Source organism: Taudactylus pleione, unplaced genomic scaffold (assembly GCF_031769625.1).
Source record: "Taudactylus pleione unplaced genomic scaffold, aTauple2 ptg000032l, whole genome shotgun sequence".
Taxonomy (NCBI): domain Eukaryota; kingdom Metazoa; phylum Chordata; class Amphibia; order Anura; family Myobatrachidae; genus Taudactylus; species Taudactylus pleione.
In genome coordinates this window covers 2,705,522-2,725,105 of record NW_028284434.1, presented here as the reverse complement: position 1 = coordinate 2,725,105, position 19,584 = coordinate 2,705,522, and the positions used below count along the sequence as shown (strand labels likewise).

Sequence of the window (19,584 nt, the reverse complement as noted above, 5' to 3'; positions counted from 1 at the left end):
TATTGAAAATATTGTAAAAAATTACCTTCAGGCTGTGTGTATAAGGTGTATATGAATCATAAATGCATCCTGTGTTTAGATTTGGGCCCTATTCCTAAGACATTTCAATATGGTATGTAATTACAGGTTGAGCCTCTCATATCCAAAATGCTTGTGACCAGGGGAGTTTTGGTTAACGGAATATTCCGTATTTTGGAATATTTGCATTTTATTATGAAAAATCTTGGGAATGGGACCCAAATATACACACAGAATGCATTTATGTGTTATATACACCTTATACACACAGCCTGCAGGTTATTTTATACAATATTTTCAATAATTTTGTGGCTCAAGCAAAGTTTGTGTACAGAAATTAAATTCATTTATGTTTCATATACACAGCCTGTAGGTCATTTTATACATTATTTTTAATAATTTGTGCCTTAGACAAAGTTTACATTGAACCATCAACAATCTAAGGTTTCATTATCTCAGTCATGCCAAAAAAATTCTGTATTTCGGAATATTCCGTATTTCGGAATATTTGGATATGGGAGACTCAACCTGTATGCCAAAATACTGAATATTCCGATATCCAAAATACCCCTGGTCTGAAGCATTTTGGATATGGGAGACTCGATCTGTATACTAATAGCAATTTATCACATAAAAATTATTTATTAATACCAAGACAGCATATATTAAGTTATCAATCGATTATTGGTCACACGATGGACACCATTTGATTCCGGAAGAACTCTCTTAGTACGGAGCTGTACCATTGAGAAGCATGTCCTTTCCAAGAACTAAGACACATTGTTTGATACATTTTATCCTGTTATGTTGCACGATGGGATATACCAGCAGCTTAAGGTACAATAAGGAGAGTGTATGTGCACCTCAATTATATAGGACTGTGGGCCTAATTCAGACCTGGACGCTAAGCCAGGAATGCATGCTATGGCCGATAGTCGACTGTCTGTGCATGTGTATGCATCAATATGCGAATGCGCGAGACATTCACTGCGCTCGGGAATTGTGCGCTCCTAGTACACAGACTGGACGCTACTTTGAGTGAAAGACAGCGCCGTTTGTGGGTGGTAACAGGGGAAGTTGCTTGTGATAGGGGAGTGGTGCTGCGAACGCAGGCGTGTCTGGGCATCAAAACAGCATTTAATGGGTGTGCATAATTAGCATGGAAGCATCATTGTACATGTCACCTAGTTGTATTTCAGCCTGCAGTGATCGCAGTGCTTGCGGTGGGGTAGGGTCTACCTCAAGGGCTGCAAGCAGCTCCGATGGCTCTCGATGTTACTGATTTATCATACATTTCCTGGAGATGACTTGTGCTAAGAAAGAAAAGTGGGCGTCTTTAGACTGGCGTGCGATTGCTCTGCCATCGCTCTCTAAGACATATAGGGGAATTCAATATGGAGTGAAACTCTGTTTTTGCGTTAATATCATACCTATGACGTCATTATCGCAGGTTTTAGTTTTACACTGTATTCAATTTCAAAGACTTTCCGCAGGTTCGAAAAGTCTTTGAAAAAAAACAGGGATAACTTTTCACCACTGAATAGGTGGCGAAAAAAAGTACAGAATTGGGGCTTAGGGGTGCAGGCTTAAAAAAAATAGCCTGCACCCCTGGGAATGACATTTTAAAAAGAACTGTGTCAAAAAAAAGAAAAAAAAAATAGGGACACCCCAAAAAATTAATTTAAAAATGGGGGTGAAAAAAAAAATGGGAAAAAAGTGTTTAAAAATAGGGAAATGGGTTCAGGGCTATTCTGCAAGTATGCGGCAGGTGTATTCTAGAATAGGCTATTAGCGGCAGGTGCATAGTTGCAGAATTTTTAAAAACTTATTTTAGGGACATAAAAATATGCTAGTACCCATTTTCATGTACCCCAAATTTGATGGGACCACTTAAAAAAACGAAAAATATAACCTAAGTGCTCTTCTGCAACACTTATTCAATGTCGGGAAAAAAATACCTGCTGCGGCTATTTAAATCCCCGACTTTCATTTGCAGGCTAAAACGGGGGTACCCATAGTTTTACAACTTTAGGGGGGTCCTACTATTTTTTCAAAGAAAATTTTGTGGCAAATCCCACTTCGCCAGGTCCCATTTTCGTAGATTTTATTTTGAATACGGGGATAAAGCGGGCGCGCGCCCGATACTTTATCCCTGAAAAATCTCCGATGTGGAGCGAAAAGTCCAGCACTGACTTTTCGCTCCCATATTGAATACCCCTCATAGAGGGCGTCCTTAAGCCTTGCCGTGTGATCGCGGAATTTGCATACCCTGCCGCTGATGGCTGCGAAAGTGCGCTGCTTTGCATCTGGGCCTGAATTGCCCCCAGTGTGTGCTAAAGCCCAGAAAGCACAAGTATTTGAAAGCTGACATATGATATGCTGGATTGCTCGTACTTATATATGTTGAAATTAGTCTAAAATGGAGTGGATTTACAAAGGGGTCCATGTAGTAGAACGCTGTCTGTATGCTGGACTTGATACAATTGGATTGATATCAACATCAAAAGACAAAGTTGACTGGAAAAAGAGACACCCTTTTACTAATAACACTCATGTAAAGAGCCTAACTGGATAAAATAAGCAAATATATTTAATCTAATAATGATTGCTTCTACTATCAAGCTTATAACTTTTAAAGAAAATTCAAAGGATACAAATGAAATGTGAAAATAATTAGCTTCTTATTAAGTGGCTAGAGATTATTGAATTCTAATTTTCTACTAAACATCATCAAAATCGGAAGACCAATAATCGAATGATAACTTAATATATGGGGTTATAGCATTAATCAATATTTTTTATGTGATAAATAGCTTTTAGTTTATATAGTTGTACTATTAACAAATCATTTACATATGTTACTATATGTGATTTATTTACAATGGTGATGAATTTTAGATGTTGGATAGCGCAATAAGTGCTTAAATAAATGGATTATTATTCCTACTAGCTGAACAGGGCTTTCTTTTTTTAGGTTAAATTGACTTCAAAAGTGTGTTATTTTCTGTGTAGCTCTGCCCATTATTATGTAAATTTATGTGAGTTTTGTGGATCACAAGTTAGATTGTAAAGGTGTGCACACACGAATCAGCACTTTGATCGGGACTTCTGAATGTAAGTGAACTCTAAAGTAAAATAGCATCGAAAATATGATTGTACAAGTGTGTACCTAACTTACATCTCACCCCTCTGTCTCCCGGCCCAATCAACAGTGTGTTTAGAATGCTGTAAAACACGGATTTTAATCACTACAATACTGTGTATTTTTGGACTAAAACGTGTCCCAGATATTGGGATTCGGGATCCTGGGATTGTACTCTCTAGGTGTATACAGTTTTAGGTAAAGTAATTTTTAAATTAAAACAATGTAATTACCGCAATCATTTCCTGAAACATGTCAATACATTCCAAACCTTCATTATTCCAAAAGTAAATGCATTTTAAAATGTAGACAGAATTCATTTATTTTAGCATTAACTTTTTATGTCTGTTCCTCATTTGTGAAGACATTGGAGACATTTAAACTGTACTTAAGACCTGTATAGAATTAAGAAAAGAAGTACAGCACAGCACTAATGCATAAAGTGTAATTGTTACATATACATAAATTAATAATGAAGAATTGCTAATAAAAGACTTTCAGGCTAGGATATAAAAATTGTATTTAAACAATTTATTCTTGACAACCTACAGTATTTCATGCCCAAAACCTTGTTGGGCATGGGAATTGCTAAAGGGTCACATGTAAGTGACCACCCTCTGTGGGTTCCAATTGTCTAATTTTTGTGCACCCAAAGCTATTTAATACTTTCAAACCTAAAGCTACTTATTTAAATCTATAAAATTAGTACCTGTGCTGACCTTGTTGTGCCAGGCAAAATACAGTTGAAATTAATGTAAGGGACAAATTTTTTTGCATATACAATGTTACCCTAGTGATCTATCATGATTTATTTGTTTTTATATAACATGTTCTAATTAAGAAGCTGGAGCAGGAATAAGTAGTGAATATGTAATTGGCTAAATGAAAGGTGATTTCAGCCTCATAATGTCAGAGATATCAGCCATTGCACTTTTGTACATGTAGTGAGCCTGTCAGTGTGTCATTGGCAGAGAGTTAAACATGCAGCTAAGTTCATTAACATGAATAAGATATTGGTAACAATGTCAACGTGTTTTAGAACTAGAATATCGACAGTACATTTTTGTGTTATTGTTAGAGTTAGGTTTAAGGTCAGGTTTAGGGTTATGTTTATGGTTCAGGTTACGTTAAAATATGTAAAAACCTGTATGCCAACACTCAGGAGTCATGTTTAATGTCGACAGTATGAAAATGTTGACATTTTGTTAACTTAATGTTCATGCTGACATTCTAACAGTCAATATTCAGAACCTGTCAACTCATGGTGTCGACATTCTGAATGTCACCTTTTTATACCACACCTTTTCAATGTATGTGCACATCTTTCTATATAATTAAAATAGGTTCTTACCTTAAGCAGAAGAAGGACAGGCAAAAATAAGTTTATATATTTATCAGTAACAAAAGTGATATACTAGCGCAACAAATTTAAAATTCCTTATATGAAAATAGTCATATATAGTGATAAATAAATAGAAGTCTTGACAAAACACTCCTGAGATTAACAGGTGGCTGCAGTCTTCAAAAATAATCCACGTGGCAAAATGAGGAAAAGTGTGCTGAAAAATAATAAGAACAAAGACGTGCGCCTAATAGTGTAGTAATTTTAGATAAGTTTAAATAGTGCTCAAAGTGATAAGTAATGTGTGTACCAAAGGATAACCAAATATAGGCTTATCAGATGTCCACGTGTCCTTTCTAGAATCAGGATGTGTGTAGTGGCAATTTATTTCCGAATTGCTCCAAAGGGGGCAGAACTACCGTATGACCTTAAAAAAAAATTGTGGGGCTCCAATTTTGCCCACAGAAAGATGATATAGTGTAGTAGTTTTTGCAAACAGTATCAATAGTGAACATACATAAATCTGCGTACCAGATAATGAATAGGGTAGTGCATATAACTCCTCTGTGTTCCTGGTCATGTGAAACAGCCTTCCGGCTTCATATACCACAAATGGCAAACCTCAGACTGGAAATGGAGAAATTCTCCATAAATAAGGGTTTTATTTTGAACATACAGGAAACATAAGCACATAAAGGAGATAAAAAATTTTGAAAAACACTTATCTTTAAAAATGGTATAGCAGAATGTAGTCCACTTTTTAAAGGTGCAGGAGAACCAGTCCCAAAGCGTTTTGTTCTTCTGGACTTCCTCAGGGGTGATACCCAGGTCCTGGAGTGCCACTTTATATACCCTCTTAGCTTTTGCAGACAGGAAGATTCCAATGACTAGACAGGCAGATCTAGGGAAAAGACCGTATTCAATGCTGGGATAACAGTAATGACCAGCAGGTCATTATTATATTGTTATATACCAGCAGGTCATTATTGTTATCCCTGCATTGAATATTTTCCCTAGTACTGCCTGTCTAGTTATTGGAATCTACCTGTCTGCAAAGCTAAGAGGGTATATAAAGTGGCACTCCAGGATCTGGGTATCACCCCTGAGGAAGTCCAGAAGGAGGAAACGCGTTGACTGGTTCTCCTGTACCCTTAAAAATGGTGTAGCAGAAAGTAGTCCACTTTTTAAAGATAAGCGTTTTTCAAAATTTTTTATCTCCTTTATGTGTTTATGTTTCCTGTATGTTCAAAATAAAACAGTTATTTACGGAGAATCTCTCCATTTCTGGTCTGAGGTTTGCCATTTGTGGTATATGAAGCTGGACTGCTGTTGCACATGACCAGGAACACTGAGAAGTTATATGCACTATCCTATGCATTATCTGGTATGCAAATTTTTGTAAGTTCACTATTGATAATGGGCCTGATTCAGACCCACTCGCGAGCGGCTGTCCGCTCGCAAGTGGGTCGATGTTATGCACTGAGCATGCGCACGACGGAGGGAGCTCCGTCGTGCGCATGCGCCAGACGCGACGAGCGAAGGAAAGTCCTTCGCTCGTTGTGTCCGATCAAAGGGGGCGTGCTGTCAATGTTGATTGACAGCACGCCCCCTTTGGTGGGCGTGCCTCCCTGACGGGGGCGTTCCCACGGGAACGCCTCCCGTCAGAAGCCGGCCCACTGACATCACTAGTGATGTCAGTGGGAGTGATTTTGGCTCTGATAGAGCCAAAATCACTCTGGAGCTTGCGGTTGAAAACCTCAACCGCAGGCTCCGGCTCGCAATTTCGATGGTCGCGATGGTCTCGACCATCGCGGCCATCACAAAGCACGCTCGTACGGCTCTGAATGAGGGCCAATGTTTGCAAGAACTACTACACTATATCATCTTTCTCTGGGCAAAATTGGAGCCCCCAAAATTTTTTTTGAGGTCATACGGAAGTACTGCCCCCTTTGGAGCAATTCAGAAATAAATTGCCACTACACATGTCCTGATTCTAGAAAGGACATGTGGACATCAGATAAGCCTTTATTTGATTATCCTTTGGTATGCACATTACTTATCACTTTGAGCACTATTTAAACTTATCTAACATTACTACACTATTAGGCGCATGTCTTTGTTCTTATTATTTTATATATTTATCAATTAAATAACGATGACATGATTGCAATGAAAAGTACTGATCCATATTATTTTACTACTGTACTGTACAGGGGCATATTAAGAGAGAAGGAGGCCAGTCTCCGGCCAGTTCCCCTTCCTCTTTACTCAGCGCACTGAGCTGGGCAGTAGACTCTGGGCTCTAGTAGACTCTAGTGTTGTTCCAGAGTCTACTACACATGTGCAGGTCACAGGGGAAATGGTGCAGCAGCCATTTTCCAAGTGATTTCAAGCACCACGCCATTTTGCAGTGAATTGTAGTGAGCAGCTTACCACCGATGCGGGACTCTGAAGAGGTAAGTATTGAATAAATGGGTGCAGGGTATGCGGTGTGGGCCCCCTTGGACCCAGGGGCCTGTTTGCAATGCACACCTTGCACCCATAATATATACGCCCCTGGTACTGTACTTGATTGTTAAATTATATTTTGCTGATGTTTCTCGTTGTTCCCAGTTAAATGTATTTTGCATTCTTGTCTACAGAAATGAGTTCACAGTTCAATTAACTCCTAAACTCTCATATATCCCTAGAACTTCCATCATTGACCTATGTTGTGGACACATCTGGATCTATGTACTGGTGGTATACATATAATCTGAAAGAGATGACCAGGCTTCTATTCAACAGTCTTTCTGAATCATCTGAAATACGACAGTATTCTTTGATGGAATTTAATGATCCAGGTATGGAGTTTTTAAACTATATTAATAACTATATATTTAGTTTAAATGGTTGAATGGTTACTATTGTGGGGAAGACTGACAAAAGTAAGATATATCAGAACAATGGCTGCATGCATACCTCCCAATGGCATAGTGCAGAATAGCAGAACACTAAAGGTGAGAAGCTTGCTAAAGTTTATATTTTTGGTTTCATTGGGTGCACGGATTGGATGGATCAGTACAGGGTTTATTTTGTTCTGATTTTACATGAGGAAGTTTGGAGTATGATTACATGCAGCTTATACAATGATAGATGATAAAATGGGTAGTACTGTTCATTATATGCTTGAAGAAGGGAATTATTAAATTATGGAAATGCTCAGTTATAATGTCCTATTTTATAAGTAGCCACAGTTGTAAAATTATAAATGATAGTCTGTAAACTAGTATTTTGCAGCTCTAAGGGCAGTGAATTTTAAATTTATTTAAAGAAAGATATAGTATTTTAAAAAATGCTCAAATTTGCACTAAAACATAGCCACCAATCAGAAATGAGCCTTTATCTGTTTTGTTCAAGATAGACAATTAGAGCATATATATGATTGGCTGCTGTGGTTATAATATATATATATATATATATATATATATAGAGAGAGAGAGAGAGAGAGAGAGAGAGAGAGAGAGAGAGAGAGAGAGAGAGTCCAAGCTGGCCCGGCACTCGAAATGTAAGCGTATGCTCCGGTGCCCTTCCAATAGTAATAAGTAGAGTAGGATGTAGCAGATGGCACTCAGTGAGACTTCACAGCTCAAAAAACGACAATAGCACAGCTATGTACTGGTCAACGTTTCAGTGACGATACACTTTTATCAAGACATGATAAAAGTGTATCCACACTGATACGTTGACCAGTACATAGCTGTGCTATTGTCGTTTTTTGAGCTGTGAAGTCTCACTGAGTGCCGTCCGCTACATCCTACTCTATATATATCTATCTATATATATATAAATATATATATATATATATATACATATACACACACAGTATTATGGGTGTGCACTGGCCACATTTCATGTTTTGGTTTTGGATCTGGATCTTTCTTCTTGTTTTGGATCTGGATTGGTTTTGCCAAAACCACCTCTTCCGTTTTTTGGGTTCTGGGTTTTGTGTTTTGGATCGGTATTTTTTTGGAAAAAAGCATAAAAATAGCTAAAATCACAGAATTTGTGGGTTTTTCTGTTCCTATGTTATTATTAACCTCAATGACATTAATTTCTACTCATTTCCAGTCTATTCTGAACACCTCACAATATTGTTTTTAGGCCAAAAGGTTGCACTGAGGTAGCTGGATGACTATGCTAAGCGACACAAATGGACGGCACAAACATGTGGCCCATCTAGGAGTGACACTGCAGTGGCAGACAGGATGGCAGTTTGAAAAACTAGGCCCCAAAGAGTACATAATGCAAAGAAAAAAAGAGGTGCAAGATGGAATTCTCCTTGGGCCCTCCCACCCACCCTTATGTTGTATAAACAGGACATGCACACTTTAACAAACCAATCATTTCAGTACCAGGGTCTGCCACATGACTGTGGCTGAATTGATTGGTTCATTTGGGCCCCCACAAAACAAGCTGACAATTAATCTTTCCCTGCACAAACTGGCTCTACGGAGGCAAGATGTCGTCCTCATCCTCCTCATCCACCGATTCCTCACCCTCTTCCGTGTTGTGTACATCCTCATCCTCACAGAGTATTAATTCGTCCCCACTGGAATCCACCACAACAGATCCCTCTGTACTTTCTGGAGGCTGGTCTCCCTGGAAGAATTGATAATTAATTTTGATGAACATCATCTTCTCCACATTTTGTGGAAGCAACCTCCTACGCCTTTCACTGACAAGTTTTCCGGCTGCACTAAACACTCTTTCGGAGTACACACTGTAGGGTGGGCAACTTAGGTAAAATAGAGCCAGTTTGTACAGGGGCCTCCAAATTGCCTCTTTTTCCTGCCAGTACAGGTACGGGCTGTCTGAGATGACTACTTGGATGCTGTCACCGATGTAATCCTCCACCATTCTGTCAATGGTGACATTATCATATGCAGTGACAGTAGACATGTCAGAAATTGTTGGCAGGTCCTTCAGTCAGGACCAGATGTCCAAAATTGGTCCTGCCTACCCTACTTCACTACCAGCGGGTTGCTTAGGATACCAAAGTTGTTTCCTGGCAGCCCCAGTTGCAGGAGAAAATGAAGAAGGAGCTATTGACGTGTCACGTTCCGCTTCAGCTGACAGTGTTTTCACCAGCAGGTCTTTGCACCTCTGCAGGCTTGTGTCGGCCGGAAAGAGATACACCACGTAGGCTTTAAACCTAGGATCGAGCATGGTGGCCAAAATGTAGTGGTCTGATTCAACAGATTGACCACCCTCGAATCCTGGCAAAGCAATTGAAGGGCTTCATCCACAAGTCCCACATGCTGAGCGGAATCGCTCCATCTTAGCTCCTCCACGTTCTCCAGCTGGTTCTGCAAAAGCCTGATGAGGGGAATGACCTGACTCAAGCTGGCTGTGTCTAAACTGACTTCACATGTGGCAAGGGCTGAAGAACCGTGCACAACACGGAAATCATTCTCCACTGTGCTTGAGTCAGGTGCATACCCCCTCCTTTGCCTATGTCATAGGTGGATGTATAGGCTCAAATGGCCTTTTGATGCTCCTCCATCCTCTGAAGCATATAAAGGGTTGAGTTCCACCATGTCACAACCTCTTGCTTCAGGTGATGGCAGGATAGGTTCAAGACAGTTTGCTCGCACTCCAGCCTTTGGCAAGCGGTCACTGAATGGTGAAAGTGGCCAGAAATGTTTCAGGCCACCCAAAGCATCTCTTGCACGTCCTTGATGTGTTTCAGAAAATTCTGCACCACCAACTTTATTGTGTGAGCAAAACATGGGACGTGCTGTAATTTGCCAAGATGTAATGCCCGCACAATATTGGTGGCATTGTCAGATATCACAAATCCCCAGGAGAGTCTAAGTGGGGTAAGCCACTGGGCGATGATTTCCCTCAGTTTCTCTAAGAGGTTGTCAGTGGTGTGCCTCTTACTGTAACTGGTGATACACAGAGTAGCCTGCCTTGGAACGAGCTGGCATTTCTGAGATGCTGCTACTGGTGATGCTGCTGTTGTTGCTGCATAAGGCAATATATATACCCAGTGGGCTGTCACAGTCATATAGTCCTTAGTCTGCCCTGTTCCACTTGTCCACATGTCCGTTGTTAAGTAGACATTGGGTACAACCAAATTTTTTAGGACACTGAGGACACTTTTTCTGACATATCTGTACATTCTTGGTATCGCCTGCCTAGTGAAGTGGAATCTAGATGGGATTTGGAACCAGGGACAAACTACCTCCATCAATTGTCTAAATCCCACTGCACTAATGGTGGATACCGGATGCACGTCTAATACCAACATAGCAGTCAAGGCCTCAGTTATCCGCTTTGCTTCAGGATGACTGCTGTCGTACTTCATTCTCCTCTCTAAGGACTGTTGGAGGGTCAATTGCTTAGTAAAAGAAGTAGTGGTGTTCCTTCTTCCTCTCTGGGATGATGAATGACTCCCAGCAGCAAAAGCAGCAGCGGCAGCAGCAGGCATAGCAGTGCAGGATCCTCCGGATGAATCCCGGATAGGAGAGGAGTCAGTCATGCCAGTGACATGGCCTGCAGGACTACTTCCGATCCTGACTGAGGAGGAAATTGACGAGGAGGGAGTTGATGGTGTGGTTTGCAGGTGCTTGGATACAACACGACAAAGGGATTTAGGTGTCCCTGGACTGCTTATAGTCTTAGCCAAAGTTTCTGAACTTGACAGTAACTTATGAACGCGCTGCAGGTGACTTATAAGGGAGGATGTTCCTTGCTGGTTAATGATCCTAACCCTACTTTTTCCACCTTTACATATGGTACATATGGCAAGACAGTTGTCCGGATTTGGATAGAAATATTTCCAGACCAAAGAGGTGGAATGTTTGGTCTTCTGCCCAGGCATGACCGTGATGGGCTTTTTCATCCCACGGACAACTGTCTCCCGTGGTGCCTGATTTAAACAAACCACATCACCATCAGAATCCTCCTCATGAACTTCCTCCTCAGCGCCAGCTACACCAATATCCTCATGTTGTTCTTCAACAGTGACATCTTCAATTTGAATATCAGCAAGTGGACTGTGGGTTCTCCTTCCAGCACTTGCAGAGGGCATGCAAATGGTGGAAAGAGCCACCTCTTCCTGTCCAGTGTTGGGAAGGTCAGGCATCGAAACCGCCACCACACTTGGACTCTCCTTGGGGATTTGTGATATTTTCTTAGAACGCACAGTTCTTCGCTGTGCTTTTTCCAGCTTAACTCATTTGATTTTTGTAGCGAGAGGAGAGCTTCCATCGTCATGTGAAGCTGAACGACTAGTCATGAACATAGGGAAAGACCTTAGCCGTTCCTTGCCACTCCGTGTCGTAAATGGCATATTGGCACGTTTACGTTTCTCCTCAGACAATTTAAATGTATTTTTAGGGTCATTTTCCTGAACTTTGTCATTTGGGATTTTATATGCCCTCTACTATGACATTGGGCATCGGCCTTGGCAGATGATGTTGATGGCATTTTATCGTCTTTGTCATGACTAGTTGCAGCAGCTTCAGTACTAGGAGGACAAGGTTCTTGATATTTCCCTTTTATATTTTTATTGGACACATTTTTGTCCTCCATTAATGTGATATTGATAAGAGTACATGTGCGGCTAAGGCTCACACAAACACAGAAAAATATTTTAATTTTTTTTTTGGATGGAGCACACTTTGGGGGTTACAGCACCATTCAACAGATGAGCCAGCCGGCCCTTTACTTATGACACAGGCGCACGCTTGACGCTGCTACTTTGTTGATGCACATGCGGCTACTGCGCACACAATTCACAAACAGAAAAAAATATTTTTTTATTTTTTTTGGAGCGCACTTTGGGGGTTATACCACACTTCAACAGAGGAGCCAGAAAGCCCTTTACTTATGACACAGGCGCACGCTTGGCGCTGCTACTTTGTTGATGCACATGCGGCTACTGCACACACAATTCACAAACATAGAAAAAAAGAATTGTTTTTTTGCACTTGGGAGGAGCAACCCTGATTGACAGATCACCCCCTGGACAACACTGCTGCACCCCTTTAGGCATACAGCCTTTATGAGACACTGCACAACACAGCCCAGCCAGCCCCTATGGACTTTGGAGTGGACACAGCCCCTATGGACAACTGACTGCACAACACAGCCCAGCAAGCCCCTATGGACAAGAACAGCACAATTTAGCCCAGCCAGCCCCTATGGACCATAGCAGCACAACACAGCCCAGCCAGCCCCTATGGACAGCAGCAGCACAACACAGCCCAGCTAGTCCCTATGGACTTTGGAGTGGATATAGCCCCTATGAACAACAGTAGCACAACACATCCCAGCCAGCCCTAACTCCCACCCTCCCTCTTCACTGTCCACAACCAGAGTGAAAAATTACGCAGATGCGGGGACCTTTTATAGGGTCCAAAACCTGCAAGATCCGACAGCGGGATGATGACGATTTGCCTCGATGTCAGATCCGAGTCTGGTGGGAAAACTTGAGCCGGACTCGGTTCCCGTCTCGGATCGGGGGGGGTTTGGATTTAATGAATCTGAACCTGCTCATCCCTAATATATATATATATATATATATATATATATATATATATATTATATACACACTAAAATCACAATTTTGAATGTTGAACAGTATTCTGTGGGAAACTAAATTTATTATGTAAAGCTAAAGCTGTGTTTTAACAGAAATATTTATAGTTCTTTCCTTGCTACAACATGTGTAAGTAAATGTGTAGCTTTACTGTAACTTATTTTTGGTTAATTTTATATTGTATATACTGTATATCACTCATTGTCACAGAAATATGATCAGTGACTATATATTATAGAGATGAGCTTGCACATATGGGGCATTTTATAATCTGACATACAGTAAAGGACAATTTAATTCTAAAATACAGTTTTAAATAAAAAGTTTCTTTATCTGAATTGTGCATTTGTTGGTATACAATGCCAGAAATCCTTGCAGTGCGTAAGAACTACAGCACAGGCCAGATGCCAGTATGAATTGAACGCATACTGTACGCATTAACAGAGTGACACACTGACAAAGTCAATCATATCAGTAGAGTATTTGAGGCCATGTGCTGAAGCATTCACATCACAGGATGCATCAACTTTGTGTCAGAATCATATGTTCCAGGGGTACATCAGTCATACTGTACATCAGATGCACTTACCAGAGCCGTAACTAGACTTTTTGGTGCCCTGTGCCAGAATGCATTGGCGACCTCCTCATTATTCAAAGGGACATGATCCACCCAAAAAAGGGGAATTGCCTCATGGGGAAGGGCAATGGAAGAGATAGGAGAGGTCAGGAGATGCTGGGGATGAAATAAGAGAAATTTATAAGTGAGAATGATAATAAACAGATATTTGACAGGCCCAAACAGCGCCCCCTGACCTGTGGTGCCCTGTGCCATGGCACCAGCCGCACTACCCTTGCTATGTTCCTGGCACTTACAGTACACCTAAATCAACTGTAAATGTGCATATGCATATACTGTACTGTGGCGTAAAATGCACTCATTAGCAAATGTATTGTGCAGTATATATAGAATCTCTGAATTAACATTTTTGGCAATTAAAAAAGTAGCCCTTATATAATTTCCTACATAAATACAGTAATGTTACATGAACACTGCATATTGCTGGAGAGCTGCCACATCCCCATTAGATTACGGATTAGGTTTATTTGGAACATGGCTATTACTATGTATTATGTATGTTATGGTTGTATATCTTTTAGTCATTTTCAATGTTCTAGAACTGCTACATTTGGGGCGGTGTGGGTCTTTTTAACAAATACTAATAATGCTATTCAGTATATGAATAATGTACTGTCACTGCAACTCCAATAGCTCACATTAGTCCCATTGGGGGAGATATACTATAACAGCACTTATCGTGCCACTATAGCTCTTCCTTTTGTGCCTCGTATCGAGTACAAAACAGTACAGTACAATATAAAACAATACAGAAAAGGACATGGTTTATAAACATTGCTGCATTAGAGAACATAACATGCAAATAAGTAGCAGGGCATCACCAATCAAGTCTTAGGTGCTGTTGTGGGGAGTTAGAAGTAGATGATAGTATGAGTAGATGATAGTATGAGTAATAGAAGGAAAATCACATGGGGAAGAAGGGCCCTGCTCATTACATTCTAAAGAGGAGGAGCAGACAGACAGCAGTGACACAGATGGGGAAGACATTTAGGAAGGAGTAAGGACCAGTGGGTAAGGATGAGAGCTAAAAGGATTTGATGAAGTAGTAGCAGGGCTGGCGCTTCCATTAGGAAGATGCCTAGGGTGAAAAGGCCTGGGGGGGGGCACCACAGATGATGCATAGCATAAAAATTAAGGATGTCTCTGAAGAGACATCCTAAATCTATTTACTATAGTGCTACCAGCAGCATGAATCTTACAAATTGCTGTTGCCATCCCTGCACTTATTCCTTTCCCCTTGCTCTGGTCCGGCTAAAACATCTTTCATTAAAATGCATGCTGCAACCTGACAGAGCGTCTGTGCACTCCTCTCCCCTTCCTGTCCTATAAGTAATGCATGACATGTAGAGACAGAGCTCCACCTCCAAGACAATGAGGAGCTCCAAGCTGCTGCTGACAGTGCTGACTGAGTTTAATCTCAATGGAGCTTAGCAGTGTACCGAGAGGGGGTCCCTTCTTTCTAATAGCCACAGTAAGCTTTATTACTTTAAACATCATACCCTGATATAAGAGGATGTGTTCCCAATATACTTTATGTACTACTTATGCTGCACAAGGAGCCCTTACTCAGTAAAATTAGTACATAAAGTATATACAGTAGGGAAGCCTTATCCTCTTCTAACAGAGTATTTTTTAATTAAAAAAATATTCTTTCTGCTATTATTACATTTTGGTCTGTATACTGGAAAGAAGATGGCAGCATGGAGAGAAAATCTTTAACATGTAAAATACTTATCTGATATAGCTAAAAATATACTGCATTATGGGGTATATTAAATAAGCAGTGGGTTTTCAAAACCTTAGATTTTTGCAGATTTTGATAGATTTAAAAGGGCAATGATATTTTTTTGTGCTATCAGTGTTTATAAAGACAATAAAGAAATCCCCATAACATATCACAAAACAAGTCTGATTTAGTATTTACTAATATTTCTCTTTTATATTATGGCAGTTAAAATCAGCAAAAACTCGTGGGTTTTGAAAATTTGTTTAAACATATGCCATAATGTGTTTGAGGGGATGGAAAAAAGGGTTGGGGCAGGTGGTAGGCTGAAGTTTTGCCTAGCACACCCATAAACTTTGCACCGCCCATGAGGTCCATAAGGTTATTATTAAGCATAATAATTATGGATTTTTTAAGGATGAAGAAGTAGATACTATAGTAGACAATGTTAGAAATGAGTGGATGTGAGGCAAGACTTAAAAAATAAAAACAATGGTAAATCAGACAGGGCTATAAAAGCAAATCAGCATTGGTACAGATATGCAATCTGATGTATATGGAAAAAAAAGAACTAGAACAAAAACTTTCAAGCAAGGTGGCAAATTCTTGCAGTGTGTCTTTGTTACTGTATGTTTGTTAAACACACTAGCTAGCAACAAACAACTGCAATCCAGTGCAAACATGTTACTGTGTTTGTCATACATATTAGCACCTGAAATCCAGTTCTGAAAACAGGCTATTGTGTTTGTGTATGTTTGTTAAAGTGAACTTGCATTTGTTTTTCACAAGGACATCTGTCAGTGTCTACACTGAAGTATATAACATATACATTGTCAGTCACTTATGTATGAGGGCAGAGACAGTGTGATTTCAACTTCAAAATTATTTGTCCAAATATACTGTGCTATGTCTGCACCCCAAATGAAGAAAACATCTTTCTTGTTATACACATAATAATAATTGCAAAAAAATACATTTCACATCTTTTATTATAATTTAATTAAAGTTGTTTTTTTTAAGAGTGTGTGTTTCAATGAGGCAGCATATATTACTTTACTTAGTGGGTGTAGACGTATCCCCATAAGCTGCACGCCAAAAATTAAAAGAAAAAAAGCATTTTTTTGCTGGTGTTAAGGAGTCATTTTAAGTCTTTTAATACAATTCTATTAAAATTGTACTATATTAAGATTGTGTGTTCGTAGACAAAGCACATATTACTAAATTTAGTGAGTGAAGATGTTTCCTCATCAGCTACACCCCAAAAATAATAAGTGGAAAAAAGTAATTTTTTGCAGGTGTTAAAAACATATATTTCAAGTCTTTATTATAAGTAAGCATTTTTTTTCAAGAGTGTGTGTTTTGTAGAGGCAGGATGTATTACTGTACTTGGTGGGTGTAGAAATGTCCCGGTAAACTGCACCCCAAAGTTAAAAAGTGGAAAAAAGGCATTTTTTCTGGTGTCAACAAAACATTGTTTGTTCACTTGGTGTAGCAGTTACAATTAACTCCAGTAGCATTATTGTCCTGGTGTTAAAAAAAACAATTAATACTGGATCAGACAATAGAAGAGCAGGCGGTAAATTTACTAAAGTGAGAGTTTTGGCGGCTACCCCTGGAGCTGGCCATGAGTGAAAGATACTCCCCCTATATACATCTGCATTCTACCTTTAATAACCTTGTCACAACAGTGCAGTAAACATTATACTGCCAACCATAGACAGCGCAGTGGGTATTACACTACCAATCAAGGACAGCTCTTGTCAATGACATACTAGATGTTTAATGTTAAACCACTATTTTTAGGAGCTGATTACATGACCAATATTAATAAAGGTATATAAAGGCTTCTGTGTATATAGACACATCAGGGTGAAGATACATAGGCCTTAATGACGATTAAACTGTCAGAATGATATTTTCAAACTCAGAGTGTACCCCCCGCCAATATCTACACTGTATATGAACATACAAAGGAATAGACACTCACTATTATCACAGAAGATTCTTTATGAGGCATACAGTGTAATTTTATATTTGCACAATTTCTAACTTTTTCACTAATTCTCAATATCTTTTTTTATATTTCGCTATACACATGTTTGCTATGTACTGTACAATTTTAATTAATAGAATAAAGGTTATTTTTATTTTTATTTTTTTTCAGTGCACCACATATTGGTTCATTTTCCTCTATCAGTCTATGGCAGTACCCCCTATTCTTAAAATTACTTAATTTAGTTTGAAACAGGAATTACTCAGGGGCTTTATATTACAAAGTAATTGTCATCTTCCAGTGCAAAAGACATTCTTTTTCTAGGGTAGGCAGGTCTTGGAGATGTTAGCAGCAAACCAGAAAAATAATATTATTACTATGATAGTCAAGTCACAGGAAATGTAAATACAGTTGTATATATTATCATTTGGCAATTTAATTGCTCCAAATGAATAAGCACAGTCCACAAAGTGGTGATAGGGAGCTCTTGGACTTCTATAGAAGTTTAAATCTCACATTCCTTACCTCTTCCCCTTTCTGGGAGAGGATAATTTTTTGTGCCTGTTTGCTGCTGACTGATTTCTGATCTGCTGCGCATTGGTAACAGTATAAAATTTTAGTTGCTTGCACCGAGTTGCTGGTAATGCCTAGATCCAAGGCAGAGATACCTCCGCTCCTAATTTGTGGTGTTCCCTGCATTTCATGATGCTGCAACAAGCTAGTTAATGCCGCCAAAGATACGGACTGCAACTTCCAGTTTTTGGGTTTCAGACTTCTTCAAAAAGTCAACTGATGCGTTCCAAGGGTCAACTGACATGTCTCTCTACCGTATGACGTGGTGTTTTCATCAGAGGGTTGGTCACAAGTTGCAAAAGCCTCAATATAAATCTGCCAGGGGACTGCTGATTGGTTATCACTGTTCTTAATATAATTTAACCATTTCCATGTCTCAATTGCACATCCCTGTGTAAACCAGCTTCATTAAAAAGATAATACACAATTCAATAATAAAACCATGTCCATATGTAAAGATCTACTCTACATATTTATATTGCATTGAGGTGCCTAGACTGATGTAGATGCCCAAAAAATTTGTATATTGCATATATGTATAAGCAGGGCCGGCTCTAGCCATGTTCCACCTGAGTGCACAAGGGCGCCGCCTACAGGGGGTTTGACGATTTTCTGCAGCCATTTTACCCTCGCCGGCCCTGTCACTTTCTGGCTGTTCTGCCTGTCACTGTGTGCCGGGATGCCCACCCACCCAGCGGCCGCACGGCGCTTTTGGACACTTCCATGGTGCTCCAAGATTGGGCAGTGCTGGGCTAGGTGGGTGTGACCCCCACTGCCGCAGTACAGAGTGTGAATGGATGCAGCACACATGCGCATGCCATGCATTCACTGATGGGAGAGGGCTGGGGGAAGCCCAGCCAGTGATGGAGGGCTGGGCTTTACCCCCAGCCTAACATTATTTGGAGGCATGCCATGTGGGCACGCCTCCAAATAACATCATGTAGGGTGTGTGGCCTGTGTTAATTAGACCATGCCCCCAATTTCACCACGTGCGATGTAAGAGCGCCTTAGTAAGTGCCGGCACATGGTGCTCCGACCCCTGGAACTGGCCCTGTGTATAAGTATAACCACTTAATGGTCACTTATATTATCATTGCACTATCCACAAATATACACTATCTGGGGTACACTAACCATAACTTAAGGACTATTTGGAATAAAGAGATACAGGACCTGAGAAGATTGTACATTGGAGCAATGGCATTGGTCTAATTCTGCACTAAAATCTTTGTGAAGACACTGATGGTGATGTGTTTAATATAATCAAAGTAAAAGGTATATTTTGTAGCAATGTTTCAATAAGGCTAACAACAAAAAACAGTTTAAAGATAGATTCTGGAGGACTATATATAAAATGTTATAATAACAATATAATAATAACGTACTTAAAGAAATGAAATGAGGCAATGCAAAGTATTTCCATAGACTAGATGGGAGATATCAAGGTGGATAAAACTCCTCTTGAAATTAATTAGCAAGAATGCACAATATTTAGATATTACTAACTGAAGTACCCAGCATTATTAAGTTTTAATATGTAATGTTGTCCAAATCCATCCAGTGGAG

At 39.8% G+C, this 19,584-nt stretch overlaps 1 protein-coding gene across 1 annotated transcript in view; it reads left to right on the top strand.

Moving 5' to 3' along the window:
- Nucleotides 1-19,584, top strand: part of LOC148538911 (uromodulin-like) — a 199,765-nt gene that overhangs the window by 10,767 nt on the left and 169,414 nt on the right. The window contains exon 3 of the mRNA XM_088451930.1: nt 7,193-7,345. Coding sequence (XP_088308056.1) covers nt 7,193-7,345 — 153 coding nt within the window. The remainder of the gene's footprint in view (nt 1-7,192; nt 7,346-19,584) is intronic.